Raw genomic sequence first — 25392 nt, 5'->3', positions numbered from 1 at the left:
ACAGATCGTCTACATTGACTGTATCCATCTGCACATTTACAATTGTGCTGAAATAATTTGCTCTCAGAATTGTGTGTCCCTGTGTGTGTGTGTGTTTGTGAGAGTGTACATGTGTGTGCTTGGGGCTGGGAGAAGGGTGAGAGTGGAGAGAAGATTTTTACAGCCAAAAGCCCTTGAGTTGTTCCCTCGCTCCGTTCTCCTGGGTAAGATGGATTTCTCTCTGCTTTACGCATAGATTTTGCCAACGGTAAGAGAAGATTCTGGCTTCTTCTCCTGTCACGCTATCAATTCTTATGGGGAGGACCGTGGAATAATTCAGCTCACAGTGCAAGGTAGGATGGACATAGCCTAGGGGGAGAAACACGGCTGTTTCAGGACAGTAAGTGTGTGCCCAGGCTTGGGAATCTGTGTGGCCTCAGCTTGACATGTCACACTTCCAAGTCCTCAGAAAATTTTGAATCTGTACAAAGTTGGTGCTAAAGCATCATTTTGCAGATCTCATGATTATGTCAATATGCAGCCCCAAAACGCAGGGAACAAAGTTCGTAAAGGAATTGGGTTTGGATGACTGGGCAGCCCTGATAGTGTGCCTTTCTTGCTCAATTTTAGGCATCCTTATACTAGACGATCCGAATGAAAGTTTAATATCTGGGGCCAAAATAGTTTTTGAGTTAATAGATCCCAGGCCAGACCAGAAGAGTGACACTGAAATCTTCCATGTTTGGTCCAGCTTTACAAGTGCTATGAAAATTGGCAGATTTGAAAAGTGAAAATTTTCCATCCTCAAAAGGGATTGGGGAAAAAAATACTTCCAGGTAAAAAAAAATCGTCTGCCCATGTCAAATGCTGACAAAGCTTTTGTGAGTCACCCTCAGCGTTTCCACTAGCATCTATGTCTGAACAATATCTGAACTGATCCCGGGTTTTCTGTTGGCTGCACAGAGCCTCCAGACCCTCCTGAAATTGAGATCAAAGATGTGAAGGCACGCACAATCACCCTCAGGTGGACCATGGGATTTGATGGAAACAGCGCCATCACGGGCTATGACATTGAATGCAAAAATAAATCAGGTAAGTCCTTGATTTCCTCCGACTTCATTTCCGCTTCAAAAAGCCCTTTTATTTTTTGCCTTTTTAATGGATTTTACCTGTAAGAAGAACCTGGACTCCGGGAAACTCAGAGGGGGCTCTTTTTACCAGTTTGTCTCTTTCCTTGCATGAAGTACACCCACGTTTCCTGTGGTGGGAGTGGTTTTCTGTCAAGATGGCTTCGTTGGGTCAGCCCTGCCTCTTTTCTCTTTGAACCAGCAGGACCTCTATCTGATTGCTCCCTGTGGCCACTTTGGCAGTGTCGCCACCAATGGCCGCATGGGCTGCTGCTACCGACCCGACCTGGCCCCTGTCATTATTTTTTCTACCTCCCCGGCTTCCCTTTGCTTCCCTCGTGTCCGAATCCCTGAGTACCAGCTGTGTTCAGTGTCTGTGGGCGGAGCTGAGTGGTGGTGGTGTGCGCAGAGGGCCACGTCTTCTCGAGATGGGCACTGACCCTGCAGGGCCCTCCTGGATGTGCAGGGGCAGGCCAGGGGCACGAATGCAGGCGAACACTCCTGGCTTCCTCTGCGCCAGCAAGTGGCCGGCTCGCAGGGAGCTCAGAAATAAAACAGACCCAGCTGTCAGGACCACGACAGGTGTGCCTGTTGATCATCTTAAAGTGACAATGACAAGGCCACTTGGAAAGTTAGGACCCATCAGGCCGAGGGTGGGGTCCCACCGCTGTGGCTCCTGGTCTGGACTTTGACACAAAAGAGACGAGGAATTAGAGCAGCAGCAAGTGAAGGGTTGACAGAATCTCAGAGGCCAGGAAAGCGGCCTTGTTTCTCCTCTCTGGGCACCGTGCGTTACTTCACAGCACCCCGTTGTGACCCATTTAGTATCCTTGGAGCTGAAGCTGGAGTGAAAAATTAAGCTGGAGGCAGCTGGAAAGACAGGTCAGGAAATGTTTCAGTGCGAGTGGGCAAGGGGCAGAGCAGGGGAATGTGTGAGACGGTAGTAGGAAGCAAGTCCAGAAAAAGCCTAAGGGGTGGGGCTTAAGGAAAGCAATTCATGGTGATGAAGACAACTGGTATCAAACCAAGACTAGGGGTTGCAGCAATAGTGCTTGAGGCTGGTGATAAGTCACGGGTTGGAAATGCGTAAGAAAAGACGTCGGAGGAGGTGAAATGGCTTGGCTGGGTCCCCTGAGCCTCAACCAGAGGCCTGGAAGTGAGCTGATGCTTACGTGGGACCTGAGGAAGGCTCCTGAGAGGAGCACAGTGGCTGCAGTCACACCGTCCCCTAGAAATGTGGCAGGTCCAGTGCAGGTGGAGGTGAAGGATGCCCCGTGAGCAAGCTGAGGGCAGTGCTGGTCCCAGCAGGGATCTTTCAGGAATCAGGACCAACGGGCTTGCCCAGGGCCAGAGGAAGAGAGGAGGCCTTGCCTTCGTTCTAAAGAAATCAGGTCAGGATGGAACCCAAGACTGAGAAGTTCTGAGATCCAGGTCTTGAAGTAAAGGAAGTGCTTCTTAGGTGAGACCAGCGTGTTCTCTTGGAGAACAGCCTGGAAACTGATGGCAACAATGAGAACTCAGCAGAAACACAAGACGTGCGTGATGCGGACACTCTGCAGGGTCCCCGGAGGGAGGGACAGACCCCGCCAGCCTCTCTGGCTGGGCACTGACCGAAGGACTGTGGGTCTGGGAGCTAGTGCCCAGGCAGGCTCTCAGGGGAGCAGCTCGGTGCCTCCCTGTTTTCAGGGCATCAGTCATTTCCGGGTGCCGGTGACGATCCAGTGGCTCCTCAAAGGGGTTTGGGGTCCAGCCTGTCCTGGCTCAGCTGTGGCCCTGTCTCTTACCAGCTGCACCCGCCCCAAACCATCCTCCTCTGTGAGATGGGCTCCCACAGCATCGCCGTGACAAGGGTCCCTCAAAGGCTGCCCTCCCATTCCTGGACCACACAGTTACTATGGTTACTCCCACCTGATACTTAGACGCCACTCCTCGTGTTACCTGCACAGGGACTCATCCCTGGTCCACATTCGAGGCCAGGCCTCCCTCGCATGTGCTCCTACAGTCTCTCCCCTTCCTTTCCTGGCAGGTGCCATCATGTCTGATCACGTATTTAACTCTGTATTTGTTTTTCATATTTATCAATATTTTTTTTTTATTACATCTGGGTTTTGAGTTAAGTTAGAAAAGTTGTTCTATACCTCTGGCCATAAAATAATTCAACCTCTTTTCTTCTAGTACTTCATGTTGTTTCTTTCCCTCTCTTTTCAAAATTTAGATCTCCAAACCATTTGGAGTTTACTCTTCTGTATGCTGGGAGAGATGGATCTAGTTTTATCTTTTCCAAAATGGGTCTCCTGTTGCCCCAACATCATTTATTAAAGGGTCCACCTTTGCCCAGTGATTTCAGATGCCACCTCTATCACATACTAACTTTCCATATGTACTTGAGTCTATTTCTGGACTTTCTATTCTACTCCATTGGTTTATCCATTAATGCACCAGTACCAGACCATTTTAATCACAGAGGCTTTATGTCTTAATATCTAATAAGGCTAGTCCACCCTTGTACCTTTTCCTTTCCAGTGTTTTCTTAGTTTTCCATATATAACTTTAGGATCAACACGTTTAGCTCCATAAAAGCATGTTTTTGTCATTGTTAATGAGATCACATTAAATTTGTTTATTAGCTTAACGGAGAACTGACATTTTTATGATGTTGTGGGTTTAACTGGTCCATCAAAAAACATGTGAAGTTCTAAGCTCTGGTACTGCACAGTGTGGGGAATGGGGTCAGAGACTTGTGATTGACGATTATTAACATGTCAGCCCTACCAGACTGGGAGCTCCTTGGGGTGCGCTGAGCCCAGCCCAGTTCCCCTGGACCTAGCACAGGCCTAACATGTGTCAGCACTCCACAGATATTTGGTGAATTCTCACTGAGAAGGGAATGCATTTACAACTCACCGTCTGGCACATAGCAGACGTGTAATAAATGCAGCTTTTAGTATTACTCCAGCGTGCACCAAAATGCTTATACGTAAAAGGCCTCTAGGACCATCTGTGTTTGTTAAAGTACTTGCTACCCATTCAGGATCCTCAGTGTCTCCCACGTCTCCTGTAAGTTTTCCAAAGGCAGGGACTCTGATTCGGTGCTTCCCCAGCACCTAGCACAGTGCCTGCCACATAAGACGTGCTCAGTAATACTTGTGGCATTTAATTTACGTGCCATCCAAACCTAAGAATTACCTTTATCGCCAACAGCATTTTCAAATGTGTAAGTTGATGGGACTGTACATAATTAAAGCAGGAAAGCTCCTTATCTGTGAAGCTGGGGGTGGTCAGAATCAAGGGATATATTTCCATCCTTCTACTCCACACACACACACACACACACACACACACACACACACACATGGCCAAGCTCATGGCTAAGACATTCTTGCAGTCCTGGAACCCAGCAGTCTGAGGGTCAGAATGAGCACCACGGGGGTCCTTGGGGAAAAGCCCATGGACAGATAGCCATGGCCTGAGGTCTGCACCAGGGCCCTCCAGGACCTCCATCACTTTCAGTTTGAAAGGCCTGGGAGGAAGGAGCGATCAGTAGCAGGCAGGAATCACAGTCACTGCTGTAGGAAAAGTGTTAGCATTTTCAAGTGTTAGTTGCTTCCTCAATAAGTTTTGAGTATATAAACAGTACAGCCATAATTTAAGTGAGTGCAATTTATAGGCAGAATACATAGAAACTGATCCTTCAAGTCACAGCTTAAATGTCACCTCCTCCAGGAAGCCTTCCCTGACTACCCAGTTTATGGCATGCCCCTTCTCTACTCATAGAGCACCCTGTACGCCTTGGAACATTTGGTGAGCTTGTGACTGTTTATTTAATAGCTGTCTCCTGTGCTGGGTAGTTGTCCCCCTGAGGGATCTAGTGACCCCTCAGGGTAGGTACTACATCTGAGGAACCCTGTGCTATGTCCTTGCATCACCTACAGTGACCAGCACACAGATTAGACTTGTAAGAAACATTTTTTGGCTGGTTGACTCTCAACCTGAGTTTTAGGCAATGAAATCATCCCCCTAAAAGATGCTTTCTTCCACTTTTTTGTTAATTTTCTAAGAACACGATGTATGACCACATTCCTAGCAAAGTGGGTCCCTGCAAGCCATCCTTCAGGCTATGCTTGACCAACCCCAGCAATGGAAACTCACCAGCCCGAGAAAGGACGATTCTGCCTCTGGCCGGCCAGGACTATTAGACATTCTTACATTTCTTGCACCTGAAGCCAATGGCCCTCTTCCCACCCCCTAAACCCTTTTGTCAAATGACATCCCTTCCAGGATATGAAAACAGAGGACGCTTCTTAATTTTCCATTTGCCAGGAAAGACAGAACATCCCAAGTTCCTTTGCTTGTATCTCCAGTGACCATCTCCTGGCCCGCTTGCTCTGGTCAGGCCCCATGGCGACAGCCCTGGTGTCATCTGACCGGGCACAGACACAAAGGAGCCTTCGCCTCCCTCATTTGGAATGTTCAACGTTCTGCATGTAGCCACAATCCCACGGGTTGCTTTGTCTGCCACGTACTCGGATCCTAGTGGCCACTGCTTCTCCTCCAGATGGACACCAAGAGCCCCTTTCCATCCCCTTCCAGCATCTTGTCCCCCGTGCACCGCTGGCCAGTCGGCCTGCTGTCCGCTGCGTCTACTTCCTTCCCCTCTTGGAAGGCAGCCTGCCTGTCCCCACGTCCCCTCTGGGGTGCCTCTCTCCTTCTCCTCAGGGCCTCACTGACCGGGCCTAGCTCCTTGCACACCCCCCTCCTCCTCTCTCAGGCCCCCTTCCCCATTTCACCGAGGATTCTTCTCCATGGAGAAGAAGGAACAGAAGCGGCTTCCCCTGGGTCCCGATGCCTCCCTTCCCCTGGGTCCCCATGCCTCCCTTCCCCTGGGTCCCCATGCCTCCCTTCTCTTGGGTCCCCATGCCTCCCTTCTCTTGGGTCCTGATGCCTCCCTTCTCTTGGGTCCCGACGCCTCCCTTCTCTTGGGTCCCGATGCCTCCCTTCTCTTGCCCAACATAGCGTGTCTCGTCCTTCTCTGAGCTGCCTCTTCATTGCACTCCTTTTGTGTAATTTTGTCTCTCAGACTTGGGGCCGCCCTCACTCTTTCAGGCCTCTAACGACCCTCTTGCAGATCGAGTTCACCCTCTTACATTTGTCCTTGACGATCTGCCTGCTGTCCTCCTGACTCGGGGTGTCTGACGCCCAAGCTGGGCTCACCAGCGAGCACCCAGTACAACCACACTGCTCCTGGGGTTCCCCCAGTCCTTCCCATGGGGGATAATTGGGATTTCAGAGGAACTTCCTCGTCCTCTTCACCACTGGACTCTCTAGGGCACGTCATGGAATCCTACCTACTTTTTCATCAGATGCTTCTGACATCTCCTCTCTAAACCAAGGGACGAATCTGACCGTGCACCGCTCTCCCACCCTTAGCTCCGGCAAACCCAGAGGACTTACAGTAATTCTTGGCAAAGTTCCCCTCCCTGGCACTTGACCCAGCCCTCTGCATTGCTCCTCCTCGCCAGGAAGCCAAGTTAAAAGTTCGTCAGAGGTTTTCATCTAAGCACATGAGACTTCCGGTAGATACCTGGAAAACTGAAATCCAGTCTCATCCATCAGGCATCCCGCAGAGACTATGTGAAGGTTGTGTGCTGCGGGAAGATGGCCTAGAACTTGGGGAAAACGCGGGTGAGGTCAAATCCCAGCCCCACTTCTCACCAGCTCGATAACAGGGTCTGAGTTTTTTGACCTTCACAATGAAAATAAAAACCCCTGCTTCACCAGAATGTTGTAAGAACCCAATCGAATAAAGCAGTCTGTCCAAACTCTAGCTGTGCATCAGAATGACCCAGAGAGAGAGGTTTTTTAAAGCACGGATTTGGGGGCACCATCCCCCAGAGATTCTGATTGCGTGGGTCTGAAAGCACAGTTGTCAGAAAGCACTGAGATGTTTCTGATGTACCCACAGATTTGGGAACTGCAGAAGTCACCTTTGTAAAATGCCTAGAGCAGCGCCCGGAGAGCAGACGCTATACCAGCGCCTGAGTTCCCTTTGCTGCTGGCTTTTCTCCGACCGCTGCCTTGACTTCCGCCGCAAACCCAGTGTCTGCTCTTCTCCCCAAGGCTGAGCTCCGTGGCTCACAGCTCAGATTACCCTTCCCTCTGACTCCCAGTTGGGGGGGCCCAATGGCAGACACAGAGGACGATTCAGAAGGATCCTGCGGAGGCTCTGTTCTGAGTGTACAGCTTCCATCAGGGGCCCTATTCTGAGGTTTCAGCCCTGTCTACACCCCAGAAACACTGTTCCTCTCCTTTGGCCCTCCTGGCCCTGATAGGCAGATGCTCACCACTCCTCCTAGGTGCCGGGAACCTCCGCATCCCCTGCGAGTCCCTTTAACCCAGCCCACAGGGCGGTAAACAGACGCCTTGTAAACGATCTTCTTCGTGTGACTTATAAACCTTCCTCGAGGCTACATGTGCTCTCTGTGTCTAGAAACCACCCTCCCCTTCCTTCACTGGGTAAGGAGACCCGTAATCAGTGCTCACGACCATTTTATTCCTTGCCCTCGTCTTCCTTCTCATGTCTTCACCAAACTCCCCCCATCCATGCTTGCACCCTGCAGCTCTTGGATGCCCAGGCGTGCCTTTCTGCTTGTGACTTACTCCTCCTAAGAAGTTTCTTTATTTCACCTACGGTATATTCTTGCTAGTTTTATTTGTATTTCAATCTGCAATTTCATTTTCCCAAGTGTCAGGATCTCTCTGGGACTGTTTCTAATGCCCGGTGTTGTATTCTCAAGCACACTTTGTTCCTAAACCATGACCTGCCCATTTGCACGTCAGCATCTGAGATCAGATGTAGCATTTCTTAGTCCCTTTCCAAGCTCTTCTCCTGGGTAGCCAGTGCCCTGTTTGTATTCTTCTTTTGATGCCATATCACTTGCTAGAGTGTTTAGAGATTTAACTAGACTTTCTTCTTCTTCATTCAGTTACTTTAAAACCCTTCAGAATAACCCATTCTTTCTCTTTCTCAACCTTTTCATCTTTAGCCAAAAAATCCACCTTTCAGTCGTGATCATGGGCATCATCTTTTTCTTTCCAAGTCTAATCATTGCAAGAAAGAAGCTGAAAACAGAGCCTGTTCTCCAAGGACCACTCACTTCCTGCCTGAGACCCCTGCCTTGGTCACTCCCCACAGGCTATTCACACGACTTCCTTGGCAGGAGGAGGAGGCGGGCGGTAGCCATCACTACCTCTCTGCAGGTCCTCAGCCAGGTCACAGACACGCCCTTGGAGAGGATGGCCCGTCTCCATAGCTCAGTCACTTGCAGAACCCTCCATAACGGCCCGGGCAGAACCGTCAACGCCGGCAAGTGTCAGGTTCCTCCTGGGGCTGGTGAGCAACTGTCTCTGCATCTTGCAGTGCCTGGGGTTCCTCTCTGTTGTCTTAAATGTTTTCTCCAGAAGGCCTGGCTTTCTCTTTGTGGGACAAGACTCCTGTCTATACGAGATTCCATTGGTATGGAATTTCCTCCTGTCATGTGTCCTCTATTGAATCCTATCCTTCTGTTCTTCCACCGTTTGTTATTCTGCAGCATCTTCTCTTTTTATGTCACGTTCTTCCATCTTCAATCTTCTGGACTCAAATGGTACTTTTGCTTTTAGTTGGAATATTAGTTGTTAGTTTCCATTAGGCTCCATTCCCTGTTACGTGAGAGCACTCAAAGTCATACTTGAAGCTACGTATTCTTTCTGCAAGTCCAGACAATCTCTTGCCCTTATGATGACCTTTGGACAGAGCAGCCCTCTGAACTTCCGTGGTCATCGTTAATGTGGAAAGGGAGTGGGGTCATTGCGAGGGCCCAGAGGTCTGTATGTGTGCCATTTATTTATTCATCTATGAAACATGCGTTTATTATTTGTCGGGCTCTGTGTGAGCACTGGGGATGCAGCAGTGAACATGGCCAGCGTGGTCCATGCCCTCATGGGGCTCAGAATCCAAGAGGGGACACAGACTCTCAGTGAAATTCTTACAAGTGTGATGAGCACAGGGGAGCAAGTGCAAGGGGATCCTGGGGTGGGGTGGGAGGGTGAGAGTATACAAGCATCCTCTCTGCCACCATCTCAGGGGCATCTTGGTTCTTCCACACCCAGCATCATCTCTCGACCCCCGCACCCGATCAGCACCTGCCCAAACCCTTTCTGAAATAAGAACCATTTGCTGATGTGCTCGTCACGGGTTGAAGCTCTAAAGCCAGCAGGTGCACCACTGTCATGCATTTCATGATAACTCTTTGTATGAGGCATATGCTGCCTTTAAAATTAGCTGTGGTTGAAAAATAATTCCTACAGTAAAGGATTGGGGACAAAATGATTTCGAAAATTAGAAATGAGAAGTACATTTGATAACCAGTATTTATGCTGGAGACTGAGATGAGTTTTTATGTATTTTTATGTGTTTCATTTTTGCCACTCTCCTTTTGGAGAACAAGGGGTCTGACATGGCTAAAGGCTTTGCTGGCTTTCAAATACCTTTTAGAACCAGGGATTTTTTTTTCTTTTGGGTGGAAGGTTGTCCCAGCCTTGCTTTCTTTTATTATCTTGTACCATGAGTGCTTGAAAGTAGCTGTTTTTCACTTTACTGGCATGAGCTCCCCCCACTTCTATTTTCCTCTGTGATTTCTGCCAGGAGGTCTGTTGTGTTGCCTTGGACAAAATTCCCTGGACCCAGCTGCCCACAGCCTCCGTCCCCCTCAGTGTGGGTAACGAGTGTGTGGTGTCACGCCCCCTCTGATGGCCAGCCCGCCGGAACCCTGGCAGCATTGCATTAAGAATTCACTTTGAGTTGTCACTTTTTTTTCTTTTCTTCTTCCTTTTTCTGTTTTTTTTTTTTTAAATTCCTACTTGTGAACTTTCAGAGGCAGAGGGAAAAAACTCACATCTCTATCTCTTCTTTTTTGAAAAACAAAACCCCAAAGACTCCTGGGATTCTGCTCAGAGAACCAAAGATGTTTCCCCTCAGCTGAACTCGGCCACCATCATTGACATCCACCCTTCCTCCACCTACAGCATCCGAATGTACGCCAAGAACCGGATTGGCAAGAGTGAGCCCAGCAACGAGCTGTCCATCACCGCGGACGAGGCAGGTACGTCTGGCCGGCGGGGGCCCAGGGGCTGGGAGCTGGCTTACGGGACTCAGGTGGTTAATGCAAGGTCACAGCTTTGATGACTGCTCTCCATAGCTCTACGCCCCATCAAAAACACAGATGGCTCTCTGCCGCCTACTTTGAAAGCAGTGCTCTTCAAACAGGACTTAGGTCAAGGTTCTCACACCTAAGACTTAAAAGAAAGACCTGTGAGGCTAACGAGCTGGTGAGATTTAAAGAATCACGCTGTTCTTAGAATCCCTTTGTCTGGATGCGTGGAATCCAGATGGGCAGGAGAACCGCGAGCCTATGTCTTGCTCAAGTGGCTGTGCAGTCAGGGGAGGGGGGCATCCCTTAACTAGGAAATGGCAAGAATATTCTCTGGGTGGGGAGGGGGGAGACGGAGGCACAGATTATTTGACGGACTAGAAATGTCAATATCTCTATCATCAAGAGTATTGCACTTTTTTCCTACTACAAAGTATTTCTTATTGTGTTGAAGGCATTGAAGGTAGAGGTAGGCGTTTTGAAGAGAGAGCAGCTCAGACGATCCTACCACCTAGCGCTACCTGTGAATATGTTGATGTCACACACTAAATTATTCATCACACACGCACGCGTGCACGCTCACCCACACATGCACACACGGACACACAGGGACACACACCCTTCAACAGGGAGGTTCACTCGTGGTTGCCGGGGGTGGCAGTAACCTGTTTGCAGAGGACTGAGCAATTAGGCAGTGACAGTGCCCGCTGCCTGCCAGCCCATCTCCTGGCAGCACAGGAGGATGCAAGCTGCCCTAGGGCTACTCTGGGGAAGGAAAGGTAAGGAACCATGGCCTGGCTCGGCTTTTGGGGGCAAAAGAGTGTCCAGCCCCAAACCTAGCTTTTCTTTTCCTGCCCCCAGTCAGAGCTAATCAGCGAGTCCCTACTGCTGCAGGGAAGGTGGAAGCTTGGTCTCAGACCCCTAGTTCCAAAATCACCAAGATTGAGGGGGTCACCCCCACATGTCTAAACTTCCACAAGAGGTCGCTGCATCTTTCAACGGGGGTTGTTCTTGACTCCCTTCCCACCAGCTGCTTCTCTGTTACCTTCATTAATGGCACTTCGCATAGATATCACTCTTCTGTGTCTCTTGAGGACTTTCCTACAATATGTAATTCTGCCTTCCACCATTTCTTTAGCAAACCCCACATTTTTAGGTATGTTGGTTATTTATTTTTTAATTGAAGTATAGTTGATGTACAATGTGGTGTTAGTTTCAGGTGTACAGCAAAGCAATTCAGTTATACATATATATGTTTGTGTGTATATATATATACACATATTCTCTTTCAGATTCTTTTCCATTATAATTTATGACAAGATATTGAGAATAGTTCCCTGTGCTATAAGTAGGTCCTTATTGCTTATCTGTTTTACATATAGTAGTATGTATCTGTTAATCCCAAACTCCTAATTTATCTCTCCCCCTCTTTCCTTTTTGGTAACCATAAGTTTGTTTTCTATGTCTGTCAGTCTGTTCCTGTTTTGTAAATAAATTCATTTGTATCATTTTTTAGATTCCACGCATAAGTGATATCATATGACATTTGTCTCTGTCTGATTTGCTTCACGTGGTATGATAATCTCTAGGTCCATCCAAGTTGCTGCAAATGGCATTATTTCATTCTTTTCCGTGGCTGAGTAATATTCCATTGTGAATATGTACCACATCTTCTTTATACATTCATCTGTCAACGGACATTTAGGTTGGTTCCATGTCTTGGCTATTGTGAATAGTGCTGCTGTGAACATTGGGGTGTATCTTTTCGAATTAGAGTTTTCATCTTTTCCAGATATACTCTCAGGAGTGGGATTGCTGGATCATACGGTAGCTCTATTTTTAGTTATTTTGAGGAACCTCCATACTGTTCTCCACAGTGGCTGCACCAGTTTACATTCCCACCAACACTGTAGGAGGGTTCCCTTTTCTCCACACTCCCTCCAGCATTTATTATTTGTAGACTTTTGGATGGTGGCCATTCTGGCTGGGGTGAGGTGGTACCTCACTGCAGTTTTGATTTGCACTTCTCTTCAATTTTTCGTTATCGTAAATACTACTGTGATGAACGTCCTTGTGATATATCTTTTCCCATTAGCGACATTATTTTTTATGTTAAATTCCAAGAAGTAGGATTGCTGGATCACAGCAAATGCAAAAATCTAATCCCTTTGCTGTGCACAATCAACATGGTCCTCAAGGAAGTAGGTTAACATTTACTATTTTTCCTGAACTGCAGATGAGTATTCATTTCTCAACTCTAGAACACATCAGTTCTTGAAAACTGTTTTCAAGGATGGGAGATAGGATAGCGTTATGCTCCAGTCTGAGGGTGAGCCACTTTTAACCCTCGGAAACTGCGTGATTTCTCATCAGCAAAATGCACATAATGATGCCTTTCTCCTCTTCACCGCAAACATGTTGGCTAATTGAAAAAAAAATCCCAGTCTCTGAAAGTACATTGCATTGCTCAGAAATAAGTAGGAAATGAGTGTTAATAGGCTCCTGCAAAAATAGAATCTTATTTAAATATTTATGTAAACAACACACTAATTTCCTGGGATTTCATCATGCTGGGGATTTAGGGAGAATAAGCTGCCCCGAAATGAAAACTTTGGCTCAGGGCTGAGCCTTCTCCTTCCTTTTAGTCACTTTTCCGACTCTGCCCATCTCCACAACCTTCTCAAGGCAGCGATGTTTTTCCGGTGGTGCATTTCGCGCTGCTTTCCCCATCGCCATGACCAATGCAGCTGCTGTTGCTTATTCTGTCATTTCCTCTGTGATCTCCCTGAAGCTGGCAGTTGCCATGGCAGCGCTTCTCTCTCCAGCCGGGAGGCCAGGTGAACAGCCGCTCCTGGTCACTGGTCACCAGTGTGCAGCCCGCGCCCAGGCATCTCTGCAGACAGACGGATGCAGAGCCCCCTGCTTGGACCCTGGGCTGGCCTTTGGGGTTTCACCTGGGTGCTGGCTGCTGGCAGCCCCACAGCCCGTCATTTACTCTTCAGATGAGCTAAGAGACAATGCAAGGAAAGGTCAGGCTTGTGCAAAGGAAAGACGCAAAGCAGAAATTTGGCTTTGTCTTGGTGTGTAGGTTTGCATGACTGAAATCAAAAAGTCATTTTCCTATGTGTGACTCACGTAAAACAGAGGGCAGCTCTCCTGACCAAAGATACCCTCTCTAGCACTGCCTGCGGTGGCCCTAGATTGTTCCTGCCACCTCCTGGCGAGGATCCCCAAAGGCACATCTTTAGGGAGTTGAAGCCATCTCGAGAGAACTTTTTCCGACCCTTACTGCCCTCTTTCCCGGAAGAAATGAGGTCATCGCTTAAGCAGTGAGAATCCCCAGATGGAAGCTTCTGGAAGCCGTAGACCCACTCGTTTTTATGGTAATGCAGTGCCCAAGTCTAGGGCACCTGAGGATGCCTCTCACTGCCTCCCTGCTGAGGAAGTGAGCCTGTGAGGTGTAGGCCTGGGTCCTCCCCACCCTATCGCTACCATGAAGCTACACTGGACTCCCTGTGGCCAGATCAGCGATGAGCCGCCTTCCTGCCCCCTCCTCCGTGTGTGAGTTGCGCCTGCCCCCGTCTGGAAGCCCTTCAAGGTCTACGCCTACTTTTCTGTACTCTCCCTTGGAAAGCAGGCCAAACACCCCCCCTAGTGCAGTGCCTTTTCCAGTCTCCGGGATGGTGTTAGTGCACCAAGTAGAATTCTTTCTGACAACAGCCTTTGAGCCATCATTTCTCCAAGGGGCCCTGGGCCACTCATGTTTGTACCCCTCATGTGTGTCTGACACAGGGAGACGGCTCAGTATCTGTGGATGAAACGTCCTTACACCTGCCTTACAGGACTGTCTTAGAAATACACACAATGAGCAGTGTGTGTGTGTGTGTGTGTGTGTGTGTGTGTGGTGAGGAAAATATATGGAGGATTAAAACCACACTGAAATTTTGAATGGCGTCATGAAGAGAGAAAAGTAGAGAAAGGCAACAGGGCAGGTCTGGAAGATGGACAAAGAGGGAGGCAGGAGGGAGAAGGCGCACCCATCAGAGCTCTAACTGGGGCCACGGGAGGCACCCCAGCCGGCAGCTGGAGCTGGGTAGGTAGCAGTTACCCTTGAGGCTAACCACAGGTCCCAATTAACCAGCATCCATCCTTCTTGCAGTTAAGCGTTCAGCGAACTACAACCCATGTAAATTCCACTTACAGCGCTCATGCTAAGAACGGTTTTTGCATTATAAAAAGAAAAAGGAGGAAGAAGAATACGCCACAGACACTGCATGTAGCTTGCAAAGCCTAAATCTTCAGGATCTGGCCCTTTACAGAAACAGTTTCCAGATCCCTAACTTAGGTCTTGCCGCGATGGGAACTCAGGTTTGGATTTCTGTTGTGTCATCCATCGCAAAGCTGAGAGAAGGAGGAATCACTGCCACTCATGCAGCAGCCCCAGCTGATGTTGGAAAACAGCATGGCTCCAAATGCACAACAGTGTGGTTATTTCCAAGTGACACTCACAAACGTATTATCAGACCCTCTGATACACTTGACCTTGGGAGACAACCCCGAAGCGCAGATCAATGTCTAGCACACCTCCCGACCCCCCTCAGCAACCCTCAGCCCCCCCAGAGAGGAGAAGTCGAGAGAGGAAGTGGAGACAAGGTGAAGCATTAAGGAGATTAGCTCCTAATGGGTCAGAAGGGCACTGACTGGCCGGGTTTCTTTGATGCTGACCCTCACCCAAGACCGGCTTCCCCATTGGCAACTGTGCCCCGAAGGTCACGTGTCACTTAGTGCCTGTGACCGAGTTGGGGGTGGCTGATCCCGTCACCATTTTCATGATGACTCTGCCCCTAGAACGTGAATGTTCAACGACGCGGGGCAAAATTCAGTGTTGAATAATTGCTGAATTTTCAGACGCATCGGGGACGGAAGGTCAGGATTACCGAAGGGTTACCACAAGGAACTGGTGGGTTTCCTTCGGGTCCGGGACTGAGTTAACAGGCTTTGCCTCATCTTTCATCACATTTCAGAGTAGCAGCTCTGATCTAGAAGGAGAGTTTCCTGTGTGCTGAGCTGGAGGCTGAGGCGAGGGGATGTGATGAGGGCTTAAGGATAAAAGGCATCGACGCACAATAGACACGTGAATAGAGGGGCCCATTAGGGCCCCGTGTGGCATCATCTGTGCTCTTCAAGGAGACAGTCCACTGCACAGGGTCCGCCGGCTGAGAACCAGGATTGCCCGATGCCCGAGCCTTCAGCAACCTGCTTCTGTAATCGTCGTTCTGCTCCAGCTTCCATTTAGAGACATGGGAAATTAAGCCTAAATAGATCACTGCCCCCTTTGCTGTTCCTCATCCATGCTCCGTGTATTCCCGTCAGCTATCCTGGCATGTTCCAAAATATTCTGGAATTATTCTGGAATGGTCTGGAATGTCCTTCCCCCCCCCTCCCCCGCCATACTTCTGTCAGGTCTTTCCTCCAGTTGCATCTTCTCAATGAGTCCTACCCTGACCCCCCCCATTTAAATGTCAGTCCACTCCTGCTCAGGCACTCTTGGTCCCCTCCCTCCCTTAACACTCTCCTTTTTAAAAAATAGACTCTGTGCCATCAGCATACCATATAATTTGCTGATTTATTTTGTTTAGGATCTATAGTTTTGGTCCCTCCCACAAAGGCAGGAATAGTTGTCTGTTTTGTTCACTGCTGTGTCCCAGACACCCGGAACAGCATTTGGCACATAACAGGTGCTAAATAAATAACAGTTTAAATGAATAAGCTCTTTATTTGATAAATAATCATTAAATGAATTCATCCTTTCCCCATCTAGGGGTCAACTGTGCTTGGCTTTATTTTGATTTTTGCTGAACTCTCTCTCGGTCTCCTGTGCCCCAGCAAAGAATATTCTGCACATTCTGCTCCCACAGGCTGCTTTTTTTTTTTTTTTTTTTTTTCCCGTACGTGCTGCATGGCTTGTGGGATCTTAGTTCCCATCCAGGAACTGAATTCCTGGAAATGAGAGCACCGAATCCTAACCACCGGACTGCCAGGGCATTCCCCACACTACTTCTATCAGAGATGGGCATGTGCTTGTAGACCATGAAGTTTTCTGTCGGTCCCTTTTTTTGCCCATTTTTGCCCAGTCTCTGCCCAGTTTTAGACCTGGCACACGGTAGGCCCTCAGTAAATTCCCCAAGAGGAACCAGATATAGAAGTTTGGGAGTGCCTCCCACTGGGGTGGCTTATCCCAGCCCCATAAAAGCAACTAAGCCCCAAGCCTCTGGGCGAAGCCCGGAGACCAATACATGGAGGAGAGAATAACTTGCGGGCAGAGGGGAGTGTTGAGGCTTGAGTCTCAGCGTTCCTTCCCTGCATGGAAAGGGTAGAGGACCGTCTCGGGTTTGACACTTAGGAAGGGTCTGTCATCCCTGTATTTTCAGCCAAACAGAATTAGTAGAAGTTGCCTTGCCTAGAAAAGAAATTAGGAACTGTAAATTATAGTCTTCATTTATTACTGTTTTACAGATTGAATAGTTTTGGCTTCTGTAGAAATGCAGAAATTATGTATTTTGGAAAATCACATTCATCGTTAATTCTTACCTCTAGCTCTCTCTTCCCACAGGAAAAAGCTAAATATTCTGCTTAAAAAAAAGAAGAAACAAAGCATGCTTTCTATTTATAGTACAGCTTCAATTCAAGAGCATTAATTAAATTCTTAAATGTCAAATGTCAACACAATTTTCAAATTTAGTTAAATCAATGGATGCCTAATGGTTGATCTTCAGTCATGTCAGCATTGGGAATTCAGTCTGCCTTGGATACTAATTTTACAGAAATTGTCCTTCTGCAACGGGATGAGGATCCAAGAAAAAAAATTGCAGCGCAGGAGTTGTAAGGAAAGCACTAAAATTCTTGAAGCAGACTCATTTTTTATATCATTCTTAAAGGGTTTGTCTTATAATGTTTTAGAATCTTAGAGTAGAAATTTCAGCACCCAAACAAAAACTCTTCCTAATTATATTGGGCACAGTGCCATCGTGAGTATATGGGTTACATTATTTTAGTCTCTGCCTTTAATATAGTTTCTATCACTTTATTTTTAAGAGAGGGGAGATCTTAGTACATTCACTTCAGAGACTAGGCAGACTAATAAATGAATTACTAACAAATCACAGAAGTATTTATAGGCTAAGTAAGAAAGGTTTTGTGTCCTTTCAAAGAGTCATGTCTGTCCTGGAGTCAGAGACTGTCCCTCCACCACTTCACAGGGACCTTCATAAAATACCAGACCAGACTGAAAAAACAAACTGTCCCCAATTCACACTTTATGTTTTCTGATAGAATCAAGGACATTTTTTTTAAACACTCTCCTAGTACCTTTGTTTTTAATTATGAATATGTCTCAACGAGAAAATGAAGGCTGTGACTATTGCCTGCCATGCCCCTGAAAAGGCTGCAGCAAAGGCCAAAGGATGTGGAATGGATGGGGCCCCAACAGTGCCTTCGATTTCTAGCGAGCAGGTTCCTTGTTCAGTGTGATTTAGCATAATTAAATTAAAATAATCAAGCATCAGTATAGCCGTCAGACCTCAACATAATTTTTCAAGGATTTTAATGGATGAACCACATGCTTCTCGCTGACCACAGAACTCTCGGTGTGTGAGAGGAATCTGTTCCACGTGCTTTCCTTGGATCTGATAGCGAAATGTTCCCGCATAAAGGGCTTGACCCTGTGAGCAGAAATGTGGTGCAGACACATAACAATGATCGCAGTCAGCTGGATGCCAGCCTCTCCCTGGGTCACTGTTCCAGAAATTAGCTTTGGTGCTAACACAGCCTTTTCACCTGGAGAATCGATAAATCCAAGAGGCTGCAGGACCCCTAGAAAACTAGCTACCCTGTGCCCTGCTGGGGAGGGAGAAGTGTGCTCTGAGCTTCAGCCCTGCTGGGGAGGGAGAAGTGTGCTCCGAGCTTCGGCCCTGCTGGGGAGGGAGAAGTGTGCTCTGAGCTTCAGCATCTGAGCGCTGCTTCACCCTTCAAAGCAAGGACTCTCTCTGGACTGGGTTCCTGAGGCCACACAGCTTCAAGTCTGTTGGGAAAAGAGGGAAAGACTGTCCCCAGGCTGAGGCGGGGGCTTGTGGGCACGGGCAGGAAACTGATGGAGGCAAAAGACAGGCTCCGATCTGCCCCGAGGCAGGTATGTTTAGGTTCCCCTGAGATATTGGACCTGGCTGGGACATAGGGTGCGTGGAGGTGGGGTGCACAGAACAGACACCTGCGGAGGAAGGCAGGACACAGAGAGGGGCAAAGTTAGTGTGAGGGGCGAGAAGTTTGAAGCATGCGCTGGGCCCATGTCCCCTTTAAAGAGGTAAAGTGAAGACCAGAATTAATGTTTAGGAACAAAATTGACCCCTGGGCCAGGCATAGATGCTGGTCTGGAGCAGGGTATCAGGGGCAGAGGTGATGTCCCCAGTGAGGACAGAGACAGGGAGAGCAGAGAACAGAGACATTAAGAGCTGATTTCAGGGAGGGCTTCGCTAGACTGCGGATGCAGGACGGGCAGAAGGGAGCAACCTGCTGACCTGACTCTCTCCCTGGTTCTTGTAAACATTTCCAGCAGCTGAGCAGACAGCTCAGTACAATGTCCCCACTTCCCTCCAAATTCATATTTCTCAAATGTAATGAATCGTCTTTTCTGGAAATTCGGCTTCCTCTCTTGCACCCTCATGTTACCATTCTCCCCCAGTCCCACCAGCCCCGACTGTAGAATTGCCCCCCTCCTTTCTTCCTTCGTGTAGGGGAGCGACCCTCAGGTTTTATTACTCTACTTAGTAACAATTCCAGCATCCGCTGCTTCTCTCCCGTTGTCACTGTTTATCCCCAATCCACCCAGCGACATTTCTCCCGCAGCCATCAGTGGTCTCATAAAGCCCCACAATGGGACCGCTTGCTCCACTGCCCACTATCCTCATCGGTGAAATCACCCCCGCCGGTGGGTCAGTGCTCTCAGGTGCAGGGCACACTCTTTTCCACAGGCCACTGCAACCATCCAAGCCTCTACTGTGTTCCTGGTGCCCACTATTCTCCCCTGACTTTGCCCCTTAGGATTCTGGTGAAAAGAGAGACTATCAGATTTGAACCTGTTCCCTCCAAGCAACAAGCGTACCTGTGTCTTCGCTTACCTTGCTTCCCTCCCCAGCAGGTCTGCCGAAGCTCCTCCTTGCTTTCTCTTCCTCCCATCCCAGCGGCTCTGGCCCCTACGCCCCCCCTCTCTCCACCGCCTCCCCTCCTGCTTCTGTCCTCTCGCTTCTCGCTGGGACAGTGTCCCTTCAAGTGTAACTTTTCTGTTGGCTATTTGAATGTCTCCAACTTCCCCCGTAAAAACACCCAGTGAGGAGAATAATCATCGTTACTGCTTATGTGTTCTGAGGACACTATTTTCATAACAACCCTGACATAAATTGTATTGTCCCATTATATAGAGAAGGAAACTGAGGCACAGAAAAATTAAGTAACCTGGAAAAAACCACCCAGCTACTAAGCGAGGGAGCAAGAATTTGAACTCAGGCAGAAAGACTCAAACACCCACCAACTCAGCAATTGCACTGTGGAGTCACTCAAAACTTCTTTCTCTGAAAAACGGAAAACGTGTCTCCCTTGCTCTCGCATCTCCCCTAAAATGACCCTTCTCCTTGCCCTTCCTCTCACTTCCAAACCCTTCAGGTTGGTTTCCGTTCACCATTCCTGATTTCTCATCTCCCAGTGTTCTTCACCCTTCTGCAAACTGGCGTCTCCACATCCACAGAAATGGCCCTTTCGTAGCTCAGCAGGGATTGAAAAACTGTCCTTCGGACAATATGTCATCACCCACTGGGGTCTCTCCCTGCTGACCCCTGGGTTACTGTCTACTTCCATTTCTCCGAAGACACTTGCGTATGTGCTGTGCTGTATCCACATCTTCCTCTCTGTGTGCTCGGCCCGGTGTTCTGAGTAGATTACAGACTCTTGCTGGACAAGGATGTCTCCTCTCTCTAAGTTCCATGCTGTGTACGTAATACAGGGTACATCCCTAGTACCTAGTGATTGACTGTCCCTGGGAGGTAAGTGGCCCCCCCTGCAACCACTGGAAATAGTTTGGAGTGAGTTGCCTGCTTTGTTTTACTCTTCCACTGTGGCTGTCCTCTGTGGCTGCAGCCCCAGGTTAATAAGAGTTTCCCACTGGAAAGCGTAGAGAACTAAAGCCATCAAAGAGACTCGGAAGCCTTTTTTCTCTTCCCTAAGTAGTTCTGAGCATCCTGAGGGGCCCCAATGCACGTCACTAAACAAAACTTCCAAAGGAACGAGAGGGGTCTTCAGCAGCCACTACAGAGTTTTATCAAAGAAATGTTGTTTTACAACTTCCTGTTCTACGGGTTTATTAACTTGAGGTTTATTCACCAAGTTGTCAAGGACAAGGTGAGGAAGAATACGAGGATGAGTCCTCAGAATTTGTTTTTTCTAGGAGCGAGTGAGCACGAGATAAACGTACGCAGTGACTCTGCAAAATTGGTTTTCCCACTGAAGCTGCTGTGGCCTGTCTTCTGGGCCTTCGTGTTATTGCGTGGGTTCCTATACGCTCTGGAACCCATCTCTAACCGGTCTGTGGGTTTTGGTCTTCACAGCTCCTGACGGCCCACCTCAGGAAGTTCACCTGGAACCCATCTCATCTCAGAGCATCAGGGTCACCTGGAAGGTAAACTCAGCAAACACTTGTCTTCCTGGCACTTTTTCCATGGAGGGTGGAGAGCATTTCACTCATGTTAAGCGTTATGATGCCAAGGCACGAACGCCTTTTTTTTTTTTTTTTTTTTTTTTATTTTCTATTGGAGTATGGTTGATTTACAATGTTGTGTTAGTTTCAGGTGTACAGCAAGTTTATACATATGAAACTCCTATGTGGCAGAGTTAGATTAAAAGCCCTTTTATTAAAATCCAGTATTTGTATCCACATTTTGAATACATTTACAGTAGCAACTTCTGTATCTACAGAGAGTGAAGTTTGGGGGCCTGATTTTTAGTCTTTGAATTGTGATTGTGTCCTAAGCGCTGCTCTCCACTCGCAAATCGGGAAACGGACGTGCATGACCACACTCGTTAATTCGTCCCAGTGGAAACTTTTCCTAATTGCTTTTCCTAAATGGCAAATCATGGTGTGGTAGACAGCCCACAAGTGGCAGGGAGGACAGAGGTCCTTGCTGTGCCCCTAGCTAGCGTTGGCCTCACACACACCCAGGGAAGGGGGGCGGCGCTGGGCCAGCTGCCGTCCCAGGGAGTGGTCCCTCCAGCATGGCCAGCAGATGCAGACTGGCTGCTGGTGAGCTGAGGGCTCATTGCCAGCTGCTGGGAGAGAAAGCGTGAGCCACAATGCAAGCAAGCACACCATTCAGCATGCTGTTTCCTCCGGCAGACATGTTTTCCTTAGCAAAACTTTCTCGGTGAAGGAAACAGCGTTGATTGATATTCTGGCCCGAGCTCATCACAAACCAGCACACTAGGCAGTGCTGCCCCAAGGATCTTGAAGTCACTGACGTGGTGGGTGAAACTGCTAGAGAATTAGTCACCCCCTTCATGTGGTCTTGGAGCCAACTGCCTTAGCCCAAATTCCATTTTATCTAGAATGCTGTTACTGGGTCAGAACGTCTGCAACGTTGCACTTACTTTTCCACTTCTGGGTTTCTCTCATCGCACATGTTCTCTTCTTACCTCCTTCCTCACCATTTTGTCTGTGTTCTCACTCAGAGAGGAAGGTAAGAGCCACAGTGAGGTCTTCAAACTGCCCACCTCTCTGTCCCATTATAAACCTCATTCGTTGCACCACGTGTTGGGTTTTTTCCTTCTAGCGTCAGCTCTTTCATAAAATGACCAGCCTCTATAACAACAACAAAAAAAACAAAAGGATTTTCAAGGTTGGGGTGGACATCACCTTGGGTTTTAACACACAGTAGGGCAGCAAGCCCCTCTGTGCTGGCTTTTTACAGCCCGGCCACTGAGCTGTGATTCCAGCGGGCAGCACACCGCGACTGTTCAGCTGCTCAGACAGGGCCGGCCGAGCCAGGTGGGGAGGGGGCCATTCGTCTGTGAGCACGTCTGCCGCTGTGAGCATCACACATTGCGCGATAAAAGGCACTCAGCAAGCCACAGCCCCACACACAGCCCAGCCACTGCGCAAACGGAATGCTGACTCACTCTGTCTTGTGTTAACGGCTGGGAAGTTTCCTCCACCAGCCCTCCGCATTCTCTTGCCTTTTGCCACTGAAAAGCTATTACGGTGGCCCCTAGAGCTTTCTGTGTCCTGCAGGAGAGAGGTGTCTGTCCCCAGAGCTCTTATAACTAAAAATAGAAACTTCAGAGGCTTTAAAAGCCATTGCATCCTTTTCTGTCTCCGTAGAAAAGCAGCAGGAAAAGTCAGTAGGTTGCAGTTAAATTTCTTCTGAATGTCAAAAGGATGAACAAGTTGTGGGCTATTGAAAGGAGGCCTCACCTCCATTAGACTGTAAACTGGTTTTGCTGTCCTATTCATGGAACCGTGATTTCTCACAGGGTAGCAGGCTGCAGAAAAGGATGTGGGTACCACTGAGCGGAGTAGGGGCTGCCCGTTGATTGGCTGTCATTTCACACTGGCCTGATTGCATCATGAAAGTGTGTCACTGATTCAACCAAACTGTATGTGAGTCTAGGTAATCCAAAGTATGATATGTTACATAAAATATGCCTTTATTTTATGGCGTTAAAGTCCCAGATTTACATTTTGTGTAAAGAGGCTAATAGGAAAGGAGGAGAAAGAAGTAAAGAAAGAGGAAGAAATTGTGCTAGCCCAAGGAGGGGGCCACACATCTGTCAGCCGGGATGGAAATATTGGGGGGACTGAGGCAGAAACTCATTGAGGGTCACAAGAAAACTCATCAGAAGTAAAAGATGTGCTCAATGAAGAGACATGAGATAGAGGGAAGAACAGTTCCGGGCTTTGGGTGGGAATATAGCCATTTTAGACACTAAACCTCTTAAAGGTCAGGGGCAGCTTGGCAGACATTTCATAACATCAGAGACAGAAGTTAAATTTTGTTTAATTATCCCTGTACAAGCAACACTTTTGTAACATACACCTTCTGTTGAATGAAATTAACAACTTTTCCTGCTTAACTTGGTTATTTCTTTCACCAAAGAGAAGTTTCAAATGTGTAAATTTTCAAGTCCGCCAGAGGTTCCACATGCCTTACTGGCTGTAGACCAAACCCCAGAGGCCAGCCCAGCCACCAGCATCGGGCTGCGGCATCCTGTCTCAGGTTTACCACCCTCGCCTCCTGCAGTTCTCGGGGACCGTGCTGTCCTCTTCTCTCCTCAGCTGTCACTGCTGCTGTCAATGTTTGTAGCATCCCCCCCTCCAGCCCCCACCTGTCCCATCCTGCTTACTCAGTGCTCTGGTCCTGCCTGACTCCCTCTGTGAAGATGTGTAAGTCTCCAAAGTGGAGTTAAGTGTTCGACCCTTTGTGTTACCCATGATTCTGGGAGACAGCTCCGTGAGATCCCCGTCACACGCTTTCTCCGGTCCATTTTGTCGCATCTCCTCTGCTGTTTAGTGAGCTCCTTGGAGGCAGGGAGTGTCTTATTTATCCTTGATCCTGGTGGCTGGCAGGTCTGTATGAATGAATGAATGAATGAGTGCATATGTGAATAACAAGTGCTTATGTCGCGCTAGCCTCCGAAGCACATGTCTTTCAGAAACTGCCGTGGAGAAGGCCCCCTAGCTTTTAGGATCTCCCAAAACCAGGCTGTAAGATGGCGAGAGTCTAATTCATGCTACGGTACAATACACCGACGCGTACGGTGGTGGACCACTGTACCCACATTCAGTGTCCCAGATAGACCAGCCATTCTGCACGTGGGTTTCTACTCTAATTGATTGCAAAATAAATGGTAGTAATGATCCAGTAAAAGTGTGATACATTTTAGAGGAAATGGGCATCGAGCATCACTTAAATGTAAGCCCACAGGAAGATGCCCAAGAACCGGGACCATATTAACTTGTCTATATTATGGAAGATGAAGGCTCAGAAAGGGCTTTTCCATAATTTTACATATTTTGAGTTACTTAAAGTTGCTAAGCAGTGCCTTAACAAGAACTCAAGAGATAAAGTAAGAGTTCTAAGTAAAATAAAAATCAGGTAAATGATAATAAAGATTCACTTCCTAGCTCTTGCTCCACACCCCTCGAAAAACAAAAAGTTTGCACTAGCCTTTTGCATAAGTAAATACAGTTTACTGCATGTTTCTGCTGGGGTTATTCAAAATCAGAAAGAATATTGAAGGCTACGGATTACTGATAACCACGTATTTGATCAAGTACCTGAAAATTGTAAAACTAAATGAGAATTCCTTGGTTTTTCAGAAAATTCGGATTTTAGTCTGTCGCCTAAGTATAAAATCACTGACAGAACGAGTCTCTTTTGACAGTCCCTGTCACCTCTTCTGGTCAGTCTCAGAATCAACTGATCCCATTTTATACAAATTGAGGACAGTTTGAAGACTATTTACATATGCTCATTAAGTAAAACTTTCAGAGTTTGGAATATTTAATGACTATAGATATCGCAAAACATTTACCCAGAGAATGCAATTTAAGGCAGAGACTTTTTTTCCTAGTGACATAAATGTTTTGTTTTCTTTTGTTTTGAATGAGAAGTCTTTTTAGAGCCATAGGCTATCCTGAAAATATGACATTTTCCACTGCTTAAATATTGCATTGCTGAAAACAAACTGACTCCGGATAAAAATCCTGAGAATGATTTTGCCACTTTCCTGCCATTCAGTATCATCCTCTCTGACTGAGATTTTATTTAGAATGAATAACATTGCAGAAGACACGTGATTTCCATAAAATATGAACACTGGGTATTTGGGGATTTAATTAAATTTTAGAAATCTGAAGGATACTTCTAACTAGAGCACCACACCTCCACAATCCCCAATAATTCCAAGTAATTGAGGCATCATTACAATCTAGTATATGTTTCAGAGAAGAGCTCTTACAATGGGGAAAATGGTTTCGTTTGTCATTTAGAAACAAAACT

The 25392-nt window shown here is 47.7% G+C and overlaps 1 protein-coding gene across 1 annotated transcript in view; it reads left to right on the top strand.

The window, feature by feature from the left end:
- The window catches only part of DSCAM (DS cell adhesion molecule), a 738451-nt gene that overhangs the window by 584012 nt on the left and 129047 nt on the right, over positions 1-25392 (top strand). The window contains exons 14-17 of the mRNA XM_068545703.1: positions 236-332; positions 943-1071; positions 10079-10246; positions 20947-21017. Of these exons, the coding sequence (XP_068401804.1) occupies positions 236-332; positions 943-1071; positions 10079-10246; positions 20947-21017 (465 nt within the window). The remainder of the gene's footprint in view (positions 1-235; positions 333-942; positions 1072-10078; positions 10247-20946; positions 21018-25392) is intronic.

Source organism: Eschrichtius robustus, chromosome 6 (assembly GCF_028021215.1).
Source record: "Eschrichtius robustus isolate mEscRob2 chromosome 6, mEscRob2.pri, whole genome shotgun sequence".
Lineage (NCBI taxonomy): Eukaryota > Metazoa > Chordata > Mammalia > Artiodactyla > Eschrichtiidae > Eschrichtius > Eschrichtius robustus.
The sequence above is the reverse complement of the archived record's forward strand: the minus strand, read 5'-3'. Positions and strand labels throughout refer to the sequence as shown.